At 45.1% G+C, this 25,896-nt stretch overlaps 1 protein-coding gene across 2 annotated transcripts in view; it reads left to right on the forward strand.

Annotated features, from left to right (window-relative positions):
• Positions 1 to 25,896, forward strand: part of SP1 (Sp1 transcription factor) — a 58,464-nt gene that overhangs the window by 10,420 nt on the left and 22,148 nt on the right. Inside the window, exons 1-3 of one of the 2 annotated variants that reach the window (XM_037514844.2) lie at positions 13,487 to 13,607; positions 14,654 to 14,811; positions 15,107 to 16,625. In XM_037514844.2, coding sequence (XP_037370741.1) covers positions 13,601 to 13,607; positions 14,654 to 14,811; positions 15,107 to 16,625 — 1,684 coding nt within the window. In that variant the 5' untranslated portion in view covers positions 13,487 to 13,600. Of the gene's footprint in view, positions 1 to 13,486; positions 13,608 to 14,653; positions 14,812 to 15,106; positions 16,626 to 25,896 lie in introns of those variants that run through there. The other variant, XM_054696642.1, reaches the window with a different exon arrangement.

The following is a 25,896-nucleotide window of genomic DNA, read 5'->3' on the forward strand; positions in this document are numbered from 1 at the left end:
CCCCCGGCCAGGGAGTTAACCCACATTGTGCAGCAGACCCCTCCTTTTTTGCCCGCTGCTCCCCTCAGCAGTGTATTTCAGTAGATCTGCCTGTTCTGTTCCCCATTCTGTCCCTGGTGAATCCTCTCACCTCCTGCACTTCTGGCCTGCACCCCAGCTCTTGTATGCATAAATAAATAAATCTTTAAAAAAAAAAACTAGAGAGGAATCTTATATGAATTCAAATGATAATAGTATGCTATGAACTCAGCGTATGATTAATTTATTGGCTCTTTGCACCGAGACTGAAAAAAAGATCCACATTTCAGACTCTCTTTTCCTGATTTAAAATCCTTCAGGAGTTCTTCATAAGCCAAACATTCAAGGCTCTTTGTGTCTAGAACTTAATGTTCGGCAATACTTAGTTGCCTTGCCTTTGTTCTGTCTGGAATGTCCTTGTCACTCTGGTTTCAACTGTTGCTGGGTATGGGAATAATTCTACAAGATTTAAAAATATGTGAAAAAAAATAAAAATATGTGAGTGTGGCCCCCTCCACCCTGATCCCCATTCCACCCACTCATCCCCTACCCCCATTACCTCCCTCACATCACCCCCATTCCCCATGCCCTTGACCTGTTCCCCCAGTTCTCCCCCACTCTCTCTTCTCCCTCCCCCCAGACTCCTTGGGCCCAGCCTGGTCCAACCAGGCTGCACCAGTTCATGAAGTACTGAGGGCAAGAAGCTCAGAAAGACATGCCAGACTTGGGACGGGTAGTAGTAGAAAAGGCCCCCAAAGCTCGGATAGGAGACCTGGACTAAACAAAATACTTGGTGCCTTCTGATCTCACAGATGGTCAGATCTTCTTCTTGTTCCCGAAGAGAATTCATCCCTGAGCAGAGGAAGCCTTATTTTTCTTTGTCAACCGCATCACTCCACCCACCAGAGCCACCGCGGGTCAGTTATACCAGGAACACCACAAGGAAGACATCTTTCTGTTCACTGTCTTGGTGATGAAAGTGTCTGCGGTCGGTGAAGCGGCTACCCCTGAGGTGGGGGGTCCCATTCTGCGAAGAGAGAGGTGGCTCCCTTTCCCCGACTTGCTCCTCTTCTGTCAGGCTCAAACGCAGCCTCCCTCCCCCGGACCTGACCTGCTAAGACTCTCTTGAGTCCGACTTCACAGGGGCTTTTCTCACTCTGCTTTGGATTTCTTGATCATCAGTCTCTGTCGCATCCATGATTGTTTTGGTTTCTGTTTCCTTTCTAACGGCCCAACAGGCTCTGAACCCCCACAGTTCCTTCCTTTCACTGCTTTCTTTTGGGGTGGTAAATGGAAGGGACTGAAATTGTGAGGGATGATAAGAGGCACATTAATATAGAGGAAGCCACGAAGCTGAAAAAAAAAAAAAGGATAAATGTCCATGTTCAGCTAATTTTTTTTTCTAATTTTTTTTCTATACGCTTTGTTTGATTCTCTTTTTCCTACTCTCAGGGATTTTAAGACAGCTAGATAGCTAAATAGATTGATCTTCTGAAAAATTGTTTGAAGTGCAAGTTTTTCTTTCATTTTTCTCTTTGACTTAGGGGCACAACTTTGAGACTTAATCACTGCATGAAACTGCTGGCTGTGAAACAAAACAGAATACCCAAACTGTTTGCCTAACCCCCCGGGGGGAAGCTATGTGGCAGTCAGAGGACGGGTTCAGAAAGATCCATCATCCTTTCCACCCTCTGTTCCTCTCTTTCCTTCCTTTTTCTTCAAGACGAAAGTGATTTCAGCCCACGCATTCAACAGGAAACATTAGGGGCCTCCCAGGTGGCCTGGGGTTAAGTCTCAGCACTATCACCACTACAGCCCCATATGGCGAGGCAGACCTCTCCTGTCTCGCCCACTGCTCCCCGCAGCAGTGGATTTCCGTGGATCCACCTGTTCTGCTCCCCACTCTGTCTCTGGTGAATCCTCTCACCCCCTCCCATCCCCCCAACCTCTGGCCTATGCCTCAATTCTTCTATGCATAAATGAATAAATCTTAAAAAAAAAAAAAAGCAAAGAAGATTGACCACATTTTCATTTAATTTTTCTACAACTCTCCCTTCCAGGTAATTAGTAACTTCCTCATGTATATTTGTAAAGATTTATTTATTTATTTATACAAGCACTGGGTACAGTCAGAAGCGCGGGAGAATGAGAGAATTCACCAGAGCCAGAGCGGGGAGCAGAACAGGCAGAAGGACCGAAGTACACTGCTGAGGGGAGCAGCGGGCGGCAGGAGAGGTCTGTGGTGCCATGTGGAACCCTCACCAGGTGGCCGGGGATCGAACTGGCGCTGCGGAGGCTGCGCGGGCAGCTTCGCAACCCAGCGCTCAACCGCTGCACCACCTGGGAGGCCCAATAACGTCCTCATTTTATAGATGAAACAATGAAGGCTCAGAGAGGTTACATAGCTTGCCTCAAGTTACACAGTTCCTAAATCTGGATGTGAACTTTGACCTGTGGCTCCACCACCGAGGTTCACATCACTTCATAGTGTTTATAAATGTACAGAGAAGTAAGTGCAACAAAATGTTGGGGGCTATGAGGTAGAGAAAGCAGAGGTTGCAATGAGGGCGTAGAGAGAGAAATGGTACTTCTGGAAAGGATTCCAGAGATGAAACTTGTTCTGCAACTTGACAGGTAAGTTCTTGATTACAGTGAGGGAAGGGCACTCCAGGGCACACACACATCTGTGTGTGTCAGTGGAATGTCACAGAGGAAACAGCTTGGCCCATTTTGTGAATAAGTAGTTGAGTGGGCATAGCTGAGGCTTTACTGATGTCCCTAGGAGAAATGTTGGGCCTGCAAAAGTTTGATTAGATTTGTACCAGAGAATGAGATCTGTGTTCTATAATAAGACTCCCTGGGTCTGAAGTGTGAAGCTTATTTTGTTTTGTTTTGTAAAGATTTATTTATTTCTACATACAAGGACTGGGATGTAGGCCAGAGGTGTGGGGGCTGGGAGGATTCACCAGAGACAGAGTGGGAAACAGAACAGGCAGATTGACTGAAACACTGATGAGGGGAGCAGCGGGCGAGTCAGGAGAAGTCTACCACTCCATGTGGGTAGCTCCCTGTCTGGGGATCAAACTCATGTTGCAGCGGCTGGCGATAGCTTGGTAGAGCTGTCTGTAACCCCTGCACCACCAGGGAGGCTGTGGAGCTTATTTTGAAGAGGATCTACCTGGAGATAAGGAACCCAGTCTTTGTCTCTAGGTAATATCACCACTTAAGGAATGATGGGAACGCCAACTAAGGCAGTGACTAGGGGAATGAAGAGAGACGGGGATGAATCTAAGATATTTGTGGAATAAGATCCATGGAACTTGATGACTGGTTACTGCTATGAGTGGGATGGTGGGAGTTCGAAGAGTAGAAATTTGTTGGGGAGAAAATGGGGGCACGAGGTCTCTTAAGGGTTTACTTGTGGGGGCCTTCCTGGTCGCACAAGGGTTAAAGTGTCAGCCACTGCAGCACAAGCATCTCAGCAGTGTATTTCAGTAGATCCACCTGTTCTGCTCCCCACTCTGTCTCAGGTGAATCCTCTCCCCTGCCCGGCACCTCTGGCCTACACCCTAGTTCTTGGATGAATAAATAAATAAACCTTAAAAGAAAAAAGGGATTACTTCTGCATGCATCTCCTACTTTGCACGTGAAGCAGGATACTCTGACGGAGCTGTGTGGGAGTCTACTAAGCCATGGGTTCCTTGATGCGGATCATGGCTCCTTCATCTCATCTTCCGTAGTTTCTAGCTCTTCATCTTGCACAGATTGTTATAGGACAGGGAGAGGGGCAGCCCAAACCCCGCAAACCTGCCTATTCTACATGGGTTCTGCCATCCGCCGCATCAACACAAAACATAGGAGACTTTAATGGGAAGGAACTTTAATAAAACTAGGAAACAATACAGGTAAGGCAAAGAGTCTAGTTTCTAAATGAAGCACCCAAAGTTACCCGTCCCCTCGTGGGTAAAAGTCCATCCAAATGGGATCGGCCCAGAACAAGGCCCCAAAGCCTGCCACAAGTCTAAAGCATCTTCCAGTGGGGACCCACCGAAAAGGGTCACAAACAACTGGACAAGCCCGGAAGGAAAAGAGCAAAATCAACATCAAGATAAAAGCTGCCAATTTCACCTCCCCACAGGTCTCACCCACATCTGTGTCACCCAGTCCACGACCAAAAGACAAGCACAGTTTCTTCACATGTCTTTAGGCTCCATGCGCCTCCTCCAGGTCTCCTGGCTCCATCCTGCTTCCTTCCTTAGTCTCTTCTTCAGCTTCTCCCCTTCCTGCTCAGCTCCACCCTCCCTTGGGTGGGGCAGGGAACCTCCCCCTTTCCTGGGGACCACTCTGTTGCAAGATCACATTTGGCTTTTGTCCGGGGTGGGGAGAGCAGAGAATGATGGGGGGTGAATAATTCCAAGGCTGGGAAGCAGGAAGTTGTCCAACCCACTCTCTCCCTTCTGGATCTTGTCACGTGTCTGCCCCAGGGGACATCGCTCAGTTCTTCCAATCCTCTGGGTTAGCCACAGTGTGACAGATGCTGAGTGGCTGAGACACGGGTGGCTTCAGTGTAGGGGAGAAAGTCTCCCCCAAATTTTGCTACAATCACCCAGCTGTTGATTCTAAAAAGGCTCTGTAACAAGAAGTCTCAGACGTTTACTTCCCTCCTCTAAATCACCAAACCTTGAGATGTATGGCAAGAGGTGGCATGTCTTTGGCACTGTGCCACAGACTGATGTGGCAAGGCGAAGAAAGCAGAGCAGCTGAGAAGACATGAACTCCAGTAGAAGGGAAATGGGACCGGGAGTGGGGGTACGAAAGGAGAAAGGAGACACTGGACATTTTAATTATTATTATAATTTAGTTTCAGTTTTTATGCATTTTATTTTTTATTTTTTTAGATTTATTTATTTATGCATACAAGAGGTGGGGTACAGGCCAGAGATGCAGGGCATGAAAGGATCCACCAGAGACAGAGTGGAGAGCAGAACAGGCAGATGGACCAAAGACACTGCTGAGGGGAGCAGCGGGCAAGACCGGAGCAGTCTGCTGGGTCAATTCCCTTGCCGGGGATCGAGCTCGTGCTGTAGTGGCTGTGGACAGCTTCATAGTGCTGCATTTTAACCCTTTGGGCTGGCAGGGGGTCCCTATGAATGCTATTAATAATTATTAATAACTGGCCTAACATTTGCTATATTTAAGTCAGTTGTTTTTTAAATTATTTTAAAATAAAGAGATATTATGAAATTAAATTCCTAAGTATTTCAATACCCATTGTAATAAAAGCATGTTTTTATATAATCTCAATACTATTATGCTTCCCAAATTAACAATCATTTCTTAGTATCATATAATATTGCCCATATTCAAAATTTACCATCTGTCCCCAAATGACATCTTACAGTTGCTTTGTTCTAAACACAGTTGGTTTGTTCATTGCATGAAATTGGTTTGCTCTTAAGTTTCTTTTAAGTAGAAAAACCCTTTCTCTTATTTTGTGCCATTGACTTGCTGAAGGAACAGTCAGTTGCCCTGTAGAATAACCTACCTTTTGGATTTTTCTCATTTTTTTCCCTTTTTTTTTTTTTAAAGATTTATTTATTTATGAATACAAGAACTGGGATGCAAGCCAGAGGTGCCGGGGGGTGGTGAGAGTATTCACCTGAGACAGAGTGGGGAGCAGACCAGGCAGACTGACTGAAATACACTGCTGAGGGGAGCAGTGGGCGAGACAGGAGAGGTCTGCTGCACCATGTGGGTAGCTCCCTGGCTGCCGGGGAGCATGGAACTTCTGCTGCAGAAGCTGCAGACAGCCTCACCATACTGCGGGTAGGAAGCAGACACTCAGAGGATTGTAAGCTTGGCATAGGCAGCTTGAACTGGCTCAGTTCTTGGGCAGGATTAGGCAGGATCTGCCCTGGAACAGATTCCACACAGGCAGTGGTGCTTCCCTTCAGCCCTGCTGTGTGTACCCTGCAGTACTGAGTAGACTAACCAGGTTTGGGGTTAGAACCAGTCCAAGACCGGCCCTGCAGTGAGCAGGAAGTCTGCCTCTTCACTCTAGGAACTTAGGTGGTGATGTTGCTCAGAGAAAATTCCTGACTCTACTAGTTCCTGCCTTAAAAAATTTTCTGATCGCTCTCAAACTTTAAAATGTAGGTTCTGGAAGGAAACTCATAGATCATAGAGTTACTCCCTCGCTGAAAAATTCTCATTCTCCCTCATCCTTCCCAAAAATAACTGCATGGGGACTCCCTGGTGTCTCAAGGGGTTAAGACGCAGCAGCACTTGTCCGCAGCCACTGCAGCACGGGTTCAATCCCCCACCAGGGAGGTGATCCACATGGCGCAGCAGACCTCTCCTGCCTCACCCGCTGCTCCCCTCAGCGGTGAATTTCAGTGGATCTGCCTGTTCTGCTCCCCACTCTGTCTCTGGTGAATCCTCTTATCCCTGCCCCCCCCCCACATCTCTAGCCTACACCCAGAATAAATAAATAAATCTTAAAAAAAAAAGAGAAGTAACTGCATGTAAGAGGGTGAAACCAGGCCAGTACAGTACCCACTGGATGTAGTCCCCAGACTTCAATCATTCACATTCCACCTTCATAATTTTGCCATTATCAGGTTGCCTTTGTCCCAAAGTATACCATTATTTTTCCCTTATCCTAACAGTAACATCTCTGAGATGACAGGTTATGTGGTTCAATTGCTTTCTATGGGGAAAGCTGGAGGAGTAGAACTGGCATCAGAGTTCCATTTAACTACCTTGAGTTAGGCACACGCCCCAAATTCTGTTTTGTTTTTTTTTTTTTAAGATTTATTTATTTATGCATACAAGAGCTGGGGTACAGGCCAGAGTTTTGTGGGGGAGAGGGGGTGAGAGGATTCACCAGAGACAGAGTGGGGAGCAGTACAGGCAGACTGACTAAAATACACTGCTGAGGGGAGCAGCAGGGAAACAGGAGAGGTCTGCTGCATCATGTGGGTAGCTCCCTGGGGGGGAGGGCGGTGTATCTAACTCGTGCTGCAGAGTCTGCAGATTTCTTCATAGTGCAGTGCTTAACCCCTTGCGCCACCAGGGAGGCCCTCAAATTCTGAATTCATTTCCTAATCAGTAAGAAGGGGATACTCTGGTAGCTAAAGGTGCTAGTTACCAGCCTTGCCAGGAAAGCTCTTTCTGGAGGACTGTCCAGGCACTCCTGACCTGTAGTTGTGGGGGAGGGGAGAGCAGAGAGAAAGGCCGAGGTAGAGGGGGACTTCAGCCTCAGGGAGGCAGTGGGAAAACCTCTCTAGGAGGCAAAAGTCTGTGGGACTCTAGTTCTCTCCTACCTATCGCTCTCCACCATCCCTTTAGCCACCCCAAAGAGGAACTACCATGGCTTTCCAGGGCCTTTTCCCCACAAGAACCGCCATGAGCCCTGGGGACAGTGAAAACTTCCTGAAGAGGAGACAAGAAGTCAGGTGTCAGGCCTTGACGAATTTGAGCAGCCTCGTCAGGCTTGAGGGAGGGAGGGCCGAGCAGGAAGGAGGGGTTTGCGGTTGGGGAAAGCCAAATGGTCCACCCCCAGCCGGAAACTGGGGGTGGAGAGGCCCGGGCCCAGCCCACACTAGTTATCCAGCTCCAACCTGGTCTGAGAGGCCTGCAAACCCCACCCCATTCCTCTGGGCACCTCGTGGCCCAGGCGGGTTTGTTTATGAATCCAGCTCTCTCCTCCTCCAGCCCGGCCCTCCGCCCGCCCCCAGGGTGGCCCCAGCTCCGTGGGAGGGGGAACCGGGCCAGCCCCTGGCCAGCCCCCCGCTCCTCCCTCCCCTTCCTTCCTTTAGTCTCAGCTGCGGATGCCCTGGGAGGAGGGCAGGACTTTTTCCCAGACTTGTTGATCCCGTCGGGGACAGTCTCCTTTTCTGGGAATGGGAACCTGGGGTGGTGTGAGTCTCCATTCTGGACTCTGGAAGAGACTCGGATACGTGTCCCAGGAGAGGAAAGGGAAAGGGAAACTGCTTCGTATTTTGGTCAAAAGAGGAACTTTTGGGTTTGTTTTTTTTTTTTAAAAAAAAAACTGTTTGACAGGACCCCGGCCACCTTGGTGTGCAGAGGTCTGAGTGGGAGTGGGGTGACTCTTGAGAGTAAATTGGCGTTAAGCACCTGCTTCCTCTGGTCTGGTGAGGTGAGGATCCCTGAGGAGCCTGAGACTGGGTATTTTAGGGGAGGGAAATGTTTTGATTGTGTGTTTGTTTCCAGCTGAAGTCCCTAGGGATCTGATGTAAATTTAAGAAAAGTTCTGTTTGCTCAGTTTGGGGTATAGGGTTCTCTCTGGGTTTCCGGTGTCCCCAACCCGCCTTCAGTAACGCTTAAGAATGCAGATGGACTATGGAATTTAGAGTCTGTCATTTCTCTTCTTCCCCATCATGTTTCAGATCACCTTTGTGTTTGCAAAGGGTCAGCAAGTTCCAGAGATCAACAGTTGAGTTTACAGTCAGGACTGTCTTCTTGCAGCTCTTCTCAGAAAAGAGAATATTCGAGAAGGTTGGGCCAGGTTCAGTTCCAAAAACAACAAATTGTGTTCTTGATCATGCCTCCTAACTCTCAGACAAAAAGCTCACTTTCCCTCTAGGCCTTTCTTCCTCCTTCAGAGCCTTCAGAATCACCAGAGCCACTTGCCTGGTTGCAGTCCTGAAGAAAGTCTTCCTAGTACAAGGTACAGTTTAGGCAGGAATGAACCACAGTGCTTCTCAGATAAGGAAGCAAAGACACAGCAAAGGTACAGAATGAGTCATTTTATTTTATTATTTTTTTAATAGGTTTTTTTTTTAAATAGAGGCATGTTATTTATTTATTTATTTATTTTGTTTGTTTTGTTTATACATGCACTGGGTACAGTCAGAAGCGTGGGAGGGTGAGAGAATTCACCAGAGCCAGAGCGGGGAGCAGAGCAGGCAGAAGGACCGAAGTACACTGCTGAGGGGAGCAGCGGGCGGCAGGAGAGGTCTGCGCGCCATGTGGGACCCTCCTCCGGTGGCCGGGAAGCAGCCGGGGATCGAACCGGTGCTGCAGAGGCTGCGGGCAACCGCTGCGCCACCTGGGAGGCCCAGAATGAGTCATTTTAAATAATTATAATAAAGAACATCTGTAGCCAGCTTTGGATTTCTCAACAACTTCTGGGTTTTCCAAACAGAAACCTGCCTTGTGCCAGTTCTTTCCTGAATTAGTTCTTGCTTTTCCAGGACTCAGAAACGACCCTTGAGGGACTTGTAATGCTCCATCCAGCTTCTCAGGTCATCATTGCACTGCAAATGTTGTTTTTTTGTTCATAGAGCTAGAATGTTAAGGTTTAGAAGACTGTTAAGACTTTTTTTAAAAAACATTTATTTATGCATACAAGAACTGGGGTACAGGCCAGAGTTGTGAGGGGTGAGAGATCTCACCAGAGACAGAGTGGGTAACAGAACAGGCAGATCTACTGAAATACACTGCTGGGGGGAGCAGTGGGCGAGACAGGAGAGGTCTGCTGCGCCATGTGGGTAGCTCCCTGGCCAGGGATGAAACTCATGCTGCAGTGGCTGTGGACAGCCTCATAGTGCTAGTTCTTAACCTCTTGAGCCACCAGAGAGGCCCCACTATTGAGACTTTAATGCTTTGTTAGGGACTCTCTTTCTAAGTGCCTTTATCCTAATGTAGGAAGAACAGGTTAAAGACATTTTAGTCTGTTTTGTGCTTAACAGATATTGTTGAAAGGTTACTGAGAGGGAAAGTTATTTTGGTGGTGTAAAAGGAGGGCTTTGGATTGTGTGTGTGTGTGTGTGTGTGTGTGTGTGTGTGTGTGTGTGTTTTCATTTGTAAAGTGTTCTCAGTTACCAGATTGCTAAAAGGGGGAAATGAACTAATGAAAAGTGGCTTAAAATGTCAGGAAGAATGATTTAAGTGGTAAAAGGCAACCAACTGAATCTTTAGCATTGTACTAGCTGGAGACTTATTCAGAATGTTAGGGATGAGACATGTCCTCAACAAGTATTTACTGGGTGTCAGCTCTTGGCAAAACCTCGAAGATACAAAGCAGAAAGGCATCATCTGGGCCTCAGATTGCTTAGAGAATTGGAGGAGATCAGATACATAGATACCTCTAATGGAGGTATGTCACAAAAGCAAACAACAGAGGACAGTATTCAGTACCTTAGGGGAATTGGAAAGACATCATAGAAGTTTTTCTTATCGAAAATATGACATTGGTAACACAAAAGGACGAATTGTTTCTGGATTTTGGAAACCCAGCAAGGCATACTTTGGGGGAAACTTCGAAAAACAAAGTTAAGGGTAGGAGAGTGCGGTGGACAGTAATGGGAAGACGAACCTGAATAAATGCCGGGCAGACCGGTACAGCCTTGACTGCTGTGCTGAAATGTAACCACTTAATACATGTGAGGCTTGCTATGTTATAGGCATAATTTTATTTCTTATAAGTGAGAAAATTTTCGGCTTCTGAAATGTCCATTAATTTCGTTTCTTGTGTTTAAAGAAATTTGTTCAGGATTTTACAAACAAATTGGACAAGATGGGTCCCGCCCACTTGCTCTTGGGAACTGTCTAAACAAGCATATGCTGCAGGTGTCCTCACTGACCAGGTACTAAATTCTGACTTGTCCTGGAGGAGCAAAAGAAGAGCACGGAGGAAAGGATGGTGGCGCTTGGATTAAATCCAGCCCATTTGCTCAGTACCTAGGAAAAAAAATCAAACCCTAGTTCCTGTTTCAGGCATATACTAGCTTAGAATCATGGAAGAAATACAAACTTTGGAACTAAACATAATAGTGAAAATTTAACTGGAGAATCTGAGCCCCACTTTCCTCCTCTGTGAAAGGGGAGAGCAATCTCTTAAATTAGTTTAAAGGATTAAGTTAGACAATAAGTGTGAAATGGTCACAAGACTCATTCACATTATTAGTTCTTTCCTCATTCCTCCCTCTGCAAGTTTAGGTGTGGTCTTTTGCTGACTTCACTAAACAGCTGTTAGAATCTCCAGAGCTTGGTTTACAGAGATGAGTAATGCAATGTCTTCCCTCCAGGAAGTTTCTCCTCTCATTTCTTTCCTTAGTGTTTCCTCATCTCTGGTTTAGGGGCTAATCCTATTTAAAAATGCATGTCCTGAAGCCCCACCCCAGATAGTCTGATTTATTAGGTCTGAGAAGGGGTCTAGGAATCTTTTTTCACTTTTTTAAAAAGCAGTCCAGAGGATTCTGATGGAGACTGACATTATATTTTGAGAGACTTTGATCTGGGAAGAGATGCCACTAATTGTAATGCGATGTTTTGTAATGAAGGCGTACAAGAGGATAATGCCATTGAGTTGTCCTAGAAGTATAGATAGGGTTTTTGTTTGCTTTTTTTTTTAGGAGCTGGAAGATAATGATGAAAGGTCATCTTTAAAGAAAAAAAATACAAGAAACTAAGCCCATTTGAATTAAGCCCATTTTTATTTTATTACTTTTTTTAACATTTATTTTTATTTATGATTACAAGAACTGGGGTACAGACAGGCCAGAGGTGCAGGAGGTGAGAGGATTCACCAGAGACAGAGTGGGGAACAGAACACGCAGATTGACCAAAGTACACTGCTGAGGGGAGCTGGGGGTGAGTCAGGAGAGGTCTGCTGTGCCATGTGGGTAGCTTCTTGGCTGGGGATTGAGCTCTCGCTGCAGAGGCTGCGAAACAGCTTCACAGCACTGCGCTCAACTCCTTGGGCCACCAGGGAGGCCCTAAGCCCATTTTTAAAAATATATTTTTATTTATGCATATAGGAACTGGGGTGTAGGCCAGAGGTGGGGGGAGGGGTGAGACGTTCTACCAGTGACAGAGTGGGGAGCAGCAGAACAGGCAGATCTACTGAAATACACTGCTGAGGGGAGCAGTGGTCATGCCAACTGCTGGTGATAGCTGGATAGTGCTAAGACTTTAACCCCTGCGCCCCCAGGGAGGCCCCACACTTCATGTTCTGTAGGGCCTGCCCAAAGCATCAGAGGCCTAAATTTTAAGGGAATCCAGACTTTAAAATGTGGCATTATCAAGAATTGTAGATAATGAAGTTGACTATACAAGACACAAATGCTAAGGAGAATTATCTCATCTTGTAACTCCAATCAAAACAACCAAAATAAGGGAGTGGCAGGGCAACCAAAATAAGGGAGGGGCAGGACGGGAGGTCAGAATTCAGGTGCCTCGGGAAAAACCTCCTTTCATCTTCGTAGCTGTAAAAAGCAGTATAACTATCGCTTGTTGTCCTGCTTTATGCTGACACGGTATTTACAACTAAGGGGGCGTGGGGGTGGTAAGTGGCTTATAGGACCTTGGCTCTGGGAGGTTCTCCAGTGCCCTTTAGCCTCAAAGACAAACTCGAAAAGATAATCCGCCAGAAGTTAAGTGATTGGCACCTTTGGGGGGGATTTAAAGAAATGGCGCTCGCTGGAGTCTCACAAAGACCCTGCAAATTGGCCGGCACGGCAGAGCACCCGTCGCGCCTGCCCCCACAAGGCTTCCACCCACATTCAGAGGCATCCGCCTGCTGCCGCCCACAGGGGCGAGGCGGGCCTTCAGAGGTGCTTTTAAAGGCGGCGACGTGAAAAACCAAACTCAAACAAGCCCCGGCGGCGAGGCAGCAGCGCGCGCCGGGTGACTGGTCCCCACACTTGTTGAGCCGCAGGGCTCAGCCGCAGCGCACCACCTGATCGCTGCAAAGATGTCTCCTGAGGAGGGCCAATATGGCGACGGGCGCCTCTTGGCACAGCCCCGTTCCCTCCCCCGTGACCGGCGGCTCAAGTGACGCCCATTGGCCGACGAGGAGGCGGTGCCTGACTTCCTTCGTCGCCTCATTGGACCGAGTGACCGAAGGAGACGCCAATTCTCCTTTGCCCACTCCAAGTTCCCGCCCTCAGCGCTCCTTCGGCGTTTAATTGGCTTTCAGTTCAGTCAATATGCGTTCTAGCGTGTCGCTTTTCAGTATTAAGCCAATCATAACTTTTCTGGCTGCCCGCCTGATTTCTGATTGGCTTTGATAAGCTTCATCCTATCCCATTCCTGTCTCCTTTCTTCCTCTCCGCCCACCAGCCTTTGCCCAGACATGCTCAGCATTCTGATTGGTCGGTGGCCTGTCAGTCCTACCAAAGTTCTTCCTATAGCTTCTTCTCAGGGAGCCCGCCTGGAGGGTGACTGGTTTCGTCCCAAGCCTATCATCTCCAGTTCCCGCCCACCCTCACTTCCTGCGTCTTTCACTGGCTTTTAAAATTGAGAGGGCGGTCTCCTCGGGCGGCCACCAGGCACGCAACTTTGTCTTACACGCCTCAGGGAGCAAGCCGCACTTGCCATTGGGTACTCTGCCCGCCTTTCTTCTGCAATTCCCGCCTTTCTCCCTCCCTCATTGGGCGGGGCAGCAGTGAAGGGGCGGGGCCTAGGCCGGGCTTGTGGCGCGCTGCTCCCTCCTCCTTACCCCCCCCTCCCTGTCCGGTCCGGGTTCGCTTGCCTCGTCAGCGTCCGCGTTTTTCCCGGCCCCCCCCAACCCCCCCGGACAGGACCCCCTTGAGCTCGTCCCTCAGCTGCCACCATGAGCGGTAAGGATGAGTCCACTCCAAGCTTAGGGGTGGAAGGGGAGTGAGGGGGCGCGCGCGAGGGCCGACCGGGCGGTCCCCGCCGTGAGGGGGGGCGGGCGGGAGGCGGCGGCGGCGGCCTTGGTCCCGCCCGGGGCGGAGGGAAGGGAGGGAGAAGGGGCAGTGGCGGGGCCTCGGAGGAGGAGGGGGATGGGCCGCCCGCCCCGGGGGAGGGGGCAGCGTGGCCTCGCCCGCCCCCTGCCCGCCCCGGCCACGGGGGACGGGCCTTACCCCCCACTACTCGGCCGCCCGCCTGAGGCTCCTCCTGCCGGGGGCTGGAGTCGCGGGGGCGGCCCGAGCAGAGCAGGCCCCGCCCGGGCCAACCGCCTCCCTGGTCCGCCCTCCGGTCGCCGCCTGCCCCAGGGCCCTCCCCCCCTTCCGTCGGCTTCCCCTCCCCCCCACCCGGCCCGCCCTTTCCACGCCCCTCACCCCGAAACCGCCCTTTCGCTCTAGGGCCCGCCTTCCACCCGCCCTGAAACCTCTGGGCTCTTGCTCTTGGACCCCGTAGCCCTGCACCCGTGTTCACAAATGCTCCTCCCGTCACGCTTTTTATCTCCTCGTCACCCATTCTCCCTCCCCTTGTCTTGTTATTTTTTACACTTGAATTTTTCCCTCTCTCCATCTCCTTTGACCCTAATTTTAGCAAGTTTTCCATCCACCCACATGTTTTTTGCCTTACCTGTATTTCGGTTTTTTCCCTCCAGGATACTTTTTCTTATTTCGAAATTCTTTCACCATGCCTGCTGCCCTTCACGTTTCCTGCACCAAAAGCACTTCTGCAGTGTTTTCTGACTTGAATGTTACCCAGGGAAGAATGGGGGCCCAGTTTTGGCACCACAAAGACTAAGTCACCTCCTGCAGCTGTCCCTTTTCTTCTAATCCATTTTCTTTACTTTGGTGCCTTGACCTTCCTGTTAGTCATTTCTGTTTCACCATACCCTTCTTTCCTTTCTTCACTTTACCCTTTTCCTTCCTCCAACCTGAAGTTGTTTATTTGTCATTCTTTTTAGACCAAGATCACTCCATGGATGAAATGACAGCCGTGGTGAAGATTGAAAAAGGAGTTGGTGGCAATAATGGGGGCAATGGTAATGGTGGTGGTGCCTTTTCTCAGGCGCGAAGCAGCAGCACAGGCAGTAGTAGCAGCAGTGGAGGAGGAGGAGGACAGGTAAGTGCCGATCAGGGCAGAGGGGGGAAGGTGTTGAGAGGATGTAAATATTCTTAGATGATCTCTATTTTTCACAGAAAATTTTTAGGAAGGGGTCACATCATTTATAGGTAGGGAAGTAAGCACAGAGTCAAGTGACTCAGAGATCCCCAAAGATGAGAAGCTCAGCAACCTAGATAGCTTTTGTTTCTGTCATCTACTCTTTGCAGTATTTTGCTGTTTATTTGTTGTATCCCGCCCCTGGGGCTGACAGCTGGGTGTCACTAACTCTTCCTCTCCCTTATTTTCTGGCCAGGAATCCCAGCCATCCCCTTTGGCTCTGCTGGCAGCAACTTGCAGCAGAATTGAGTCACCCAATGAAAACAGCAACAACTCCCAGGGCCCAAGCCAGTCAGGGGGCACAGGTGAGCTTGACCTCACAGCTACACAACTTTCACAGGGTGCCAATGGCTGGCAGATCATCTCTTCCTCCTCTGGGGCTACCCCTACCTCAAAGGAACAGAGCGGCAGCAGTACCAATGGCAGCAATGGCAGTGAGTCTTCCAAGAATCGCACGGTTTCCGGTGGGCAATATGTTGTGGCTGCCACCTCCAACTTACAGAACCAGCAAGTCCTGACAGGACTACCTGGAGTGATGTCTAATATTCAGTATCAAGTAATCCCACAGTTCCAGACCGTTGATGGGCAACAGCTGCAGTTTGCTGCCTCTGGGGCCCAAGTGCAGCAGGATGGTTCTGGTCAAATACAGATCATACCAGGTGCAAACCAACAGATCATCACAAATCGAGGGAGTGGAGGCAACATCATTGCTGCTATGCCAAACTTGCTGCAGCAGGCTGTCCCCCTCCAAGGCCTGGCTAATAATGTGCTCTCAGGACAGACTCAGTATGTGACCAATGTACCAGTGGCCCTGAATGGGAATATCACCTTGCTACCTGTTAACAGCGTTTCTGCAGCTACCTTGACTCCTAGCTCCCAAGCAGTCACCATCAGCAGCTCTGGATCCCAGGAGAGCGGTTCACAGCCAGTCACCTCAGGGACAGGGACTGCCATCAGTTCTGCCAGTTTGGTATCATCACAAGCCAGTTCTAGCTCTTTTTTCACCAATGCCAATAGCTACTCAACAACTACTACCACCAGCAACATGGGAATTATGAACTTTACCACCAGCGGATCAACAGGGACCAACTCTCAAGGCCAGACACCCCAGAGGGTCAGTGGGTTACAGGGGTCTGAGGCTCTGAACATCCAGCAGAACCAGGCATCTGGAGGCACACTGCAGGCAAGTCAGCAAAAAGAGGGAGAGCAAAACCAGCAGACACAGCAACAACAGATTCTCATCCAGCCTCAACTGGTTCAAGGGGGACAAGCCCTCCAGGCCCTTCAGGCAGCACCGTTGTCAGGGCAGACCTTTACAACTCAAGCGATCTCCCAGGAGCCCCTCCAGAACCTCCAGCTTCAGGCTGTTTCAAACTCTGGCCCCATCATCATCCGGACACCAACTGTGGGGCCCAATGGACAGGTCAGTTGGCAGACTCTTCAGCTGCAGAACCTCCAAGTTCAGAACCCACAGGCCCAGACAATCACCTTGGCCCCATTGCAGGGTGTTTCGTTGGGGCAGACCAGTAGCAGCAATACCACCCTTACACCTATTGCCTCAGCTGCCTCCATCCCTGCTGGCACAGTCACTGTGAATGCTGCTCAACTCTCCTCCATGCCTGGCCTCCAGACCATTAACCTCAGCGCGTTGGGTGCTTCAGGAATCCAGGTGCACCAGCTTCCAAGCCTGCCATTGGCTATAGCAAATGCCCCAGGTAAGACTTCTGACCTTTTGCATTTATTTGTAGAGCTGAGCATTTCAGTTGAAAGCATTCAGTCTAAAGCAGTTAGATTTGTTGAGGGTAACACTTGTGAAGGGCTTTTTAAATTTTTTTTTTTTTTTTTTAGAGAAATAGCAATTAAAATATTTTAAGAGAAATAGCAATTCCATTTAAGTCATTTGGAATAGATTTAAAGGGAAACTCCAGCTAATCTGAGAAAGAAACATGCCTGGTACATTGTCCTTGGGGTCTCTATACTTTCTGAGTCTTTGGTACTACAGAAAATGGATCTGGAAACTGCTTCTGTGAAGGGCCAGATAGTAAATATTTCAGGCCTTATGAACCACTTTAAGATCTCAGTTACATACTCCTCTTTTTTTTTTTGGATCTCCCTTCAAAAATGTAAAATAAGGGCCTCCCTGGTGGCGCAGCGGTTGAGCGCTGGGTTGCGAAGCTGGCTGCAGCCTCTGCAGCACTGGTTCGATCCCTGGCCTCCGGAGGAGGGTCCCACATGGCGCGCAGACCTCTCTTGCCACCGGCTGCTCCCCTCGGCAGTGTACTTCGGTCCTTCTGCCTGCTCTGCTCCCTGCTCTGGCTCTGGTGAATTCTCTCACCCTCCCGCGCTTCTGACTGTACCCAGTGCTTGTATAAATAAATAAATAAATCTTAAAAAAAAAAAAAGTAAAATAATCCTTAGTTCAAGGGCCTTATTCATCCTGCAGACCTACCCCTGTCTAGGATAAGACTTGATCTATTTGTTGGACAGTTACTAAATCATTATTTATCGTGAACTGTGACTCCTATGAGGGAAAAGTGATATAAGGGAATTCAGAAGAATTTTAAACATTAAGGTCCCTTGTTAATCTTTAGTTAACCAGAATAGCTCACTCTGTGAGCAGGCTGATTAAATTCATTTTTTTTAACTCCTACTTACCTTAAAACTAGAATGTGTTTGCCTCCCCTTACACATGTATATTTGTAATAAGCTTTATATGTAATTTTGGTGCTTCCTAGCTAAGAGCAATACTTCCTAGATTGCTTTGAAAGTACTGTGTTGTACATGGTTGGGAAGGGTGGGGAGAGGAGGAGGAGTAGAGAAAGGTAGGGCCTGATGGAGTGGGAGGAGTTAAGGATTAGGCGAATATTAAAGGGAAAAAGTCATCAGGGAAGAGGTATGTGTTGGAATGTGTGTGGAACTGTTGACCACACTGTTCAGTCTTTCATTTTGAACTGTGCATCGCTGTTGGTTAATTTGAAATTTAAAATACTTGTTTAAAAAGATGAAAGTCCATATAGAGTTTTTTAAATCCCAGTGTAATGGAAGTAATCTCTAAGGCCTCATGAATGGGTGCAAAATACGTTTTTATTCTGGCATAATATATAAAAATAAAGATGGGAAATAATTCAGTAGCAGTTTCTTGTCCTGTTGGAATATATATGGATTTGTGTATTGTTTACTTTTATTAGAGTTCTCAGTTAGAGTTCTTATGTGAGGATAATAACAAATAGTCATATTTCCTGCCTCCTGTAGTTTTTGAGTATCTGGGATGGGAGTGGGGTCGGGTGTGGGGTCAAATTTACCTGACTTCCTTATATTCTTGTGCTGTGTTTAAAATGACTACATTTGGGGCTTTAACAAGGAAGTCATTATCTTAGTGAACTGGAGATCTTTGAGAGCTGGGCTAGAGGACAGGATCTGAGAAATCTTCTAGTACAACTCCTTGTTTTCTAGGTGAAGACATGGAGATACTGAGAAGCACTTAAGGTCATCAGACCACAGCCAGACCTTGCAGTTAATTCTAACCTAGGGCAATACCTGTTAGTTTTTACTCAGGGTGTGAGAAATCCTTTGGAATGTTAAAAATGTTTTAGGAAAAAATATCTGTTTCTTTGAAATTTAATGCTCAAGAACTGGTGAATGTTTGCTGGACTAATATTATGGAAGTAGAAATGAGAAAAGCTAAATAAAAACTGAACTCTACAGTTTGGAAAATCAGGCACTTCGTGGTTTAGCTGTTCTAGCGTGTTTGTTTTCTCTTTGCTTTTCGTTTGTTGTAGTCCACAGTTTAGCTTTTTTCTAGGGAAAGCAAAGCCGTGGGATTGTTCAAATTAGTAATTTGGATCTTTGCAGTTTCTAAAAGGTTTATAACTTGGGCTCTAGAGAATAGGGCATTCTCACTGCTAAATCATTCTCTGGGGAAGTCTGCCATTTACTATGTCATAGGATAGGGCTACCTAGCTGTCACTGATGGTCTCAGAGCTCAAGAGAATGCGTGCCTTTCTGTCAGTTAGCAGCTTGACAGTCATTAATGAGAGAATGAGGCACTGAAAGGCCATTTTGTGAGAGTTGAGATTGTTTCCTTCATTATTAGCGGTTTTTCGAAGATATGTTTCCTCCTTTCTGGTTAGTTTTAATCGTGCAACATTTTTCCTCTTGAATTGATTTGACTTTATCCTTAATGAAACATAATAAAAGCACTTACTGAGAACTTAATGCTTTTTAGCTGTTGTATGACTGCTACAAAGTATCTTATTTTACCACTTTTTTTGGTATATTATTTTACTGGAAAAACCTCTTGGCAGAATGATGTGGTAGAAAGTATTGGAGGTGAAATCATGTAGTAAGCTATGGATAGATCAGTGGAGAGCACGCTACGAAGTGAGATATTACTAGATGGTTGTAGAAGACAATAGCTTTCATAGTGTTCACTTAGTCTGTTTACATTTAGTTAAAAAAAAATCATCCTTTAAAAATTTTCTAAGGGGCCTCCCCGGTGGCCTAGGGGTTAAGTCTCCCAATCACCTCTATCGCCTGAGCTCAGTCTCCCACCAGGGAGCTAATCCACTTAAGGCACAGCAGACCTCTCCTGTCTCGCCTGCTGCTCCCCTTGGCAGTGTATTTCATTCAGTCATTCTGCCTGTTCTGCTCCCCACTCTGTCTCTGGTGAATCCTCTCATCCCCTGCACCTCTGGCTTACACCTCAATTCTTCTATGCAAAAATCAAAAAATAAATCCTCCTGCTTTAAAATTTTTTTTTTTAAGTTCTTCTTAGAGTGTTTACTTCTGTTTGCTGAAAACATAGGCAAAGGCACAAATTTAGGACATAAATAAACCAACCACCTCTGTAGGCCTGTGTTTGTTTCTCGGCCCTGCCCTTGGTTATTGGTAGTGAGGACGGACCACCCAGTAAACTGAACTTAGTTTCCAGACAGTGAAATGATCTGTGGATTCTTAGTTTTTGTTGTTGTTTTTAAAGTTCGCAGCTTTTTCTTTTTCTTTTTTACATCAACACCCTTTCCTCATCTATCAGTAGCCTTCCTATTTGTAGTCACACTCTCACAGATCTTAGTTTTTTAATTTTTTTTTCCCCTTCAGCCACAGCTAAGTCCTGAAAACCCTTTCTCCACATTGAGGGATGGAGGTTGGCTTGGCTTTGAGTGACCGAGTTTGGATGAATTCGTGGGAGTTCTGCTAATAAAGAGTACAGGGCTGGGTTTTGGCAGGAGAATAGAACATATTTCCTTGATGGCTATAATTCACTCAAGAAGCAAATTTCAGGCACTAAAAATAAAAATTTCCCATCTGCTAGTTTTTATCGGGGTCAGGAAAATGTCTTCTCTTAGAAGTTAAGTTGAATGTGATACCAGTGTTGATGTGCCAACAGTGTTGCTAAACTTGGGGTCAGATTGCTGAGACCTAAATTTGTTAAAAGTTGCATTTTACACTGGTGCATTTGAAATTTAGTGATAAGTAAATTTGGATGATTAAATTGTGTGAGAGGTATTTTCTATTTTAAAATAATATGCTTAATATAAGAACGACTATTTCAGCATTACTTGCCTTCTTTAATATTGCTTCTTAGGGTAACATTAGTGCATTTTAAATGATTTCTGTTTGAGTAGAAAAGGTCACCTTTAAAACCTAGGTGCCTTGATTGATTTGAAATGACTGAAGTCAGTCTTCAGACATTTTCAGTTGCTCCTGTTTATTCATTCCAGTGGCTTTCTGTAAGTGACGTCATTGTTAAATCATGCTGCATTGTGTAATGTGGCCATTTTAGTTCTTAATTAAATAACTAGAGAACAAGGGTGCCTAGTGTTTCAAAAGAACTTAGTATCTTTTCTGTTTTCCATTCTTCTTTTTACCTTTAATTGTTCTACTTTGTAAAGTAGCATGTAAATGTTGCCACTAATTAATTTCTACTCCTTCTTTGTTTCTGATTGTTTTGTTTTCCTCATTGAAAATGTTTTATAATATAAGATGAATATCTGTAGAAAATCTTTATTACAGAATATTCTGCACAATACTCATTGGGTATAAGTATTAATAGATAATAAGTTGAAAAGTTTCACTTTGTTGTTTAGTTGAAGTCGACACATAATTGTTTTCCATACTTTTTACAGAAGGTGTGTCCTAGTAGTACAATCTCTTTCTCCGACATTGAGCATTCTTATATAGGCCCAAGTGTGCTGGAAACATTATTTAAAGGGCATTTTCCCAACCAGAGATATTTGCTAATGCTGTGTTAGATTTTAAGACTCCATTCCCCCTAGAAGAGCCTGTAAAACAGTTCTGAAAAACAATTCTGTATATTTATTTTTCTCGTTGGTTACAAATCTGGGTTGTAATTTAAATTTGGACTTTTGTTCCAATGTTTTTTAAACCCTGAATGGTTTATGAAAACTGGGTAGTAGTACTTGTTTGACAAGTTTGGCTGTGTCTATCTAATTTGGTATGAATCCTCTGTCTCACCCTGTATCTATGTCCAAAGTAAATAAACTAACAATTTTGAAGGAGTTAAAATACCTAGGTTAAGACAAAGACTTCCCCTTTAAGAGATGAGAGAACTGTTAAAAATCTTTACATATCTCAAATAAAAATAATTGTTTTCAGAAAAGAAATGTTTGCTGCAAATAATCTAAACGAGGTTGAATGTTATTGAGCTGGATCTTTTCAAATTATTTGATCTGTTCTTCATTGAATTGACCCTGCTTTTATGGCTTAAAAGTTATAGCTCTTCGCAATCGTAATACAGTTAAACCACACTGTCCCTGTTAATAGCAATTAAAAGGAAAATTGCGAGAGCTGGAAACCCTCAACCCCTCCAGTACTACCCTCACATTGACAGAATGAAAGATGTAGAAAGACTGAGTGACTTTCCAAAGGTCACTTGACAAAATTTATAAAGGTGACAGAGATTTATCTTTTGGCTTCAGAGCAACATCTTTTTCACTACGCTGCTTTCTTAACTTTTACTCAGACTTCTTTCAAATAGAAAATGGATTTGTTTTTTTACTCAATTCATTTATTTTGAAATGGTACTAACATTTGTAACCTCAAGATTGGTAATAAGGAAAAAAGAAGTAAAGGGGATGGTTAACCAACAATTTTCTTTATAAACTAAGCTATGAATCAGAATTTGTTGTAACCAGATTAATTCAAATTTATTTAATTTGTAATTAAGTGAAATGTAAGCAAGCAATGGGAAGGAGCAAAACGACAAAAGAAATCAAAGATTTCTGTAGTCTTTGAAAACATGAAGGTCAGCTGTGTCTTTTTTTTCCTTTCCCAATTAGAACATATGATGTTTCCTTGACTGTTCCGTTCTTCTTTTCTCCCTGATATGTTTGAGATATTCGTATAGCAAAATTTATCTCATAATTGCCCTGGCTATTATTTTCTGTGCTATCCTGGAAATTCCCCTTTTTGCCTTCCCTTACCCCTATGTTTGTGATTAAATACAAAACTATGTATTTGTTGAGGACATTGTTTAACAACCCTTGAGAGTCTATATAGGGTTCGGTTTTGTCCAGGCCCTATGTAGTTAGTACATTTACTTCTTCAGTTATACTGAAGTATGTCACCAGTTATACTGTTGGTATATCTAAAAGTACTCTGCTTAGAATTTTTTGGCAATTTCTTGCACTCATGAAAAAGGGCATTTTAATTTTACACAGACCATTTGTCTTAAAGAAGGAAAAGGACCTTTAACCCTGAAAACTCTTTGGAAATTTTCCTTGCTATCAAGAAATTTCTTTAGCTTGATGTTCTTTTGAAAGAATATATGGCATTACCATGTTTTGATATCCTTGAGTAGTGTTGAGAAATTCAGTAATATTCATGGTTCAGTTAACTTAAGACAGGCGTTTACTGAATACCAGTGTACTTACTAATATACTGTCCCTGGGAGGCTTAGGAATGTGATATGAAGTGTAATAGTGAAAATGTGTTCCAGTTTTTGAGGCTTCATTCATAGACAGATTTAGCAAACTATATTGAACCTTTATTATGTGTCAAGTGAGCGAGGCTGTCCAGAGTCCTTGAAACGGATAATGGTCCCTGCCTTCACGGAGTTCCGCTGCTGTTGTGCCAAGTTACCTTCTTAGTGCACTTCGAGGGGGGCCCAATTTTCACACAGCTAGCCCTGAGGGTTGCAGCAAAACAGGAAACAATAGGAGCACAGATATTTTGGATTTATATTACAGTCTCCTAATACTGTGTTATATCTTGTCAGGTTATTTTTAATTAAAATGCTGTCCTGTCCTTTAATATTTCCTTTAAAAATTTATCTTTTTGCTTATTATTTTGACTCAAATTTGTAAAAGCACATAATGAAAAAGGCAAGAGAATTGCCTAAGTATTGTGATTTCTTTAGTGGTATTTTTGTTTACTATTAAATCTTTACTATATACATATTTTTAGGAAAAAGTTGTTTAAAATGAAAGAATATACAAGGTAATATAGAGTTTCTTTAGATAATTACTTTTAAGTAGAAAAACCAACCAAATTTACCATTTTAACTACTGTTAAGTGTACAGTTTAGTATTGTTCAGTATGCTCATATAGTTATGCAACAGAGTGCTAGAACTTCATTATCTTACAAAACTGAAACTATACCCATTAAACTCTTCACTTCCCCTAGCTGCTAATCCCTGGCAACCATTAATTTACTTTTTATTTCTAAGAATTTGATTGCTTTTGTTTTTTTTAAGATTTAATTTTTATTCATTTATGCCTACAAGCACTGGGGTACAGGCCAGAGGTGTGGGGGCAAGAGGATTCACCAGATTCAGAGTGGGGAACAGAGCAGGTGCATCTACTGAAAAACACTGCTGAGGGGAGCAGTGGGCTAGACCGGAGAGGTCTGCTGCCCGTGTGGGTTGCTCCCTGGCCTGGAATAGAACTCATGTTGCAGTGACTGGATAGCCTGATAGTGCTGAGACTTAACCCCTTGTGCCAGTAGGGAGGCCCTGGGCAGTTTTCTTATAAGATGATTTACAGATTTCCTAGTTTAAGCAAGATCATTAATATACCTACTATTCACTTGTTTCTACATCACTTAAATCTTGGGTATTTAGAAAGTCGAAGTAAGATCCTTAAAATGGAGCTCAATGGTTGGGACCTGTGACAAGAGTTATTGCTGTTTAATATTGCACAAGAAAAATTGTCATGTTATGCAATGTATGCGAGCATGCTTTTAAAGAGAAATCATTCTTGGGAGACTGATAATTTCTTACCTCTGTTTTAATTAATGCATTAAAGATCACAGAAAGCTTGTTGCAGTGAGCATTTCCTGTTTTAGAATTAATTCCATGGCACCCCTCACTTCCAGAAAATGACAATTGCCTTGTCATTCCAGACAGTGAATATTCTCTTGTCAAGCTTATGTAGATGGTTAGAAAACTGCAGCATGGCCAAGCATCTTGGTGTAATGATAATTAATCTTTTGGTCAAATGCTTAGTCAGAGCTGTCTTAATGAAAATGCTAACCTATCATCGCATTTTATTATTTTTCACTAAAATATAAAGTGAATTCAGATGCATCCAGACTTAAATCATTTGATGGTTTTTTCATTATTCCTGAAAACATTCTGACAGCTAACTGGTTTAAGTCTTCAAAAATGTGTTGCAATCACCAAATCATTACAAAATATTATCATACCACATTATCTAGATGCGCCTCACAACAGAAATTTAAGAAATAGGCTTTTATGTTTTTTTGTTTTTTCTTTTTTTTAAAAGATTTATTTATTTATTTATACAAGCACTGGGTACAGTCAGAAGCACGGGAGGGTGAGAGGATTCACCAGAGCCAGAGCAGGGAGCAGAACAGGCAGAAGGACCAAAGTACACTGTTGAGGGGAGCAGCGGGCGGCAGGAGAGCTCTGCGCGCCATGTGGGACCCTCCTCCGGTGGCCGGGGAGCAGCCGGGGATCGAACCGGCGCTGCAGAGGCTGCGGGCAGCCTCGCAACCCAGCACTCAACTGCTGCACCACTGGGAGGCCCGCTTTTATGTTTTTTTTTTAAAGTTTTATTTTTTATTTATTTATGCATACAAGAGCTGGGGTATAGGCCAGAGGTGTGGGGCAGGGGTGGGTGGGGGGCTTGTTGGTGAGTGAGAGGATTCACCAGAGACAAAGTGGGGAGCAGAACAGGCAGACTGACTGAAATACACTGCTGAGGGAAGCAGCAGGCAGAAACAGGAGAGCCATGGCTCAGCAGGTTGAGCCATGTGGGTTAACTCCCCGGCTAGGGATGGAACTCAAAGCTTGATAGTGCTGGGATTTAACTCCTTGCACCACCAGGAAGGCCCCAGAATTTGGTGCTTTTTTAAAAAGTGGCACCAGCCAAGAAATTTGTCCCTTTCTAAAAAGCCAAGCATCAACTTACAGTAAACTTTTTTTTTAGCTCCCCTAAAGCCTTAATACTATAGATGACATTGTTCAGAATGATTCTCTTCAGAATGGTACTACTGTATTATCTGAAGACCCCTCATAAAGGCAAGGGTCCAGGATCCTAGTGAAGATTGTTTGGAGATAGCTGACATTGTGCTCAGTATGTTCTACATGATTATAGCTAAAGGGAAAGAATATATAAAGGTTGCCCTTGGAAAACATAAGCTTTCTGTTCAGTTAGGAAGTCAAGTTCAGAGGCTTTTCTAGTTCTGTTTGAAAACTGCAGTCGGGCCCATGTGGTTGCCTTGTAAGAGTTGAAATGGAGGCCGATAAGGAAACCCACTACTATACATGAATGGTTCTGTGTCTTGTTTCTCTATACCCTCTTCTACTCTGTCCGGGTTTCTACTCCCAACCTCTCTTGAGACATTGATACTATGAACAAACTAGGAGCTTGCTAAAAAGTGCTGTTTTCTTTTCATCTGTTATGCTGCCGTGTTATGAGGGAAAAATGAAGTGGCTCTTTGAAAGTACAGTATAAAAATCAGAAATTGTTGGGAAATTGATGGGATGAGTTTTCCACTTTTGG

The sequence above is a fragment of the Talpa occidentalis genome, unplaced genomic scaffold (genome assembly GCF_014898055.3).
Source record: "Talpa occidentalis isolate TD23 unplaced genomic scaffold, MPIMG_talOcc4v2.1 talOcc4.16, whole genome shotgun sequence".
Classification (NCBI taxonomy): domain Eukaryota; kingdom Metazoa; phylum Chordata; class Mammalia; order Eulipotyphla; family Talpidae; genus Talpa; species Talpa occidentalis.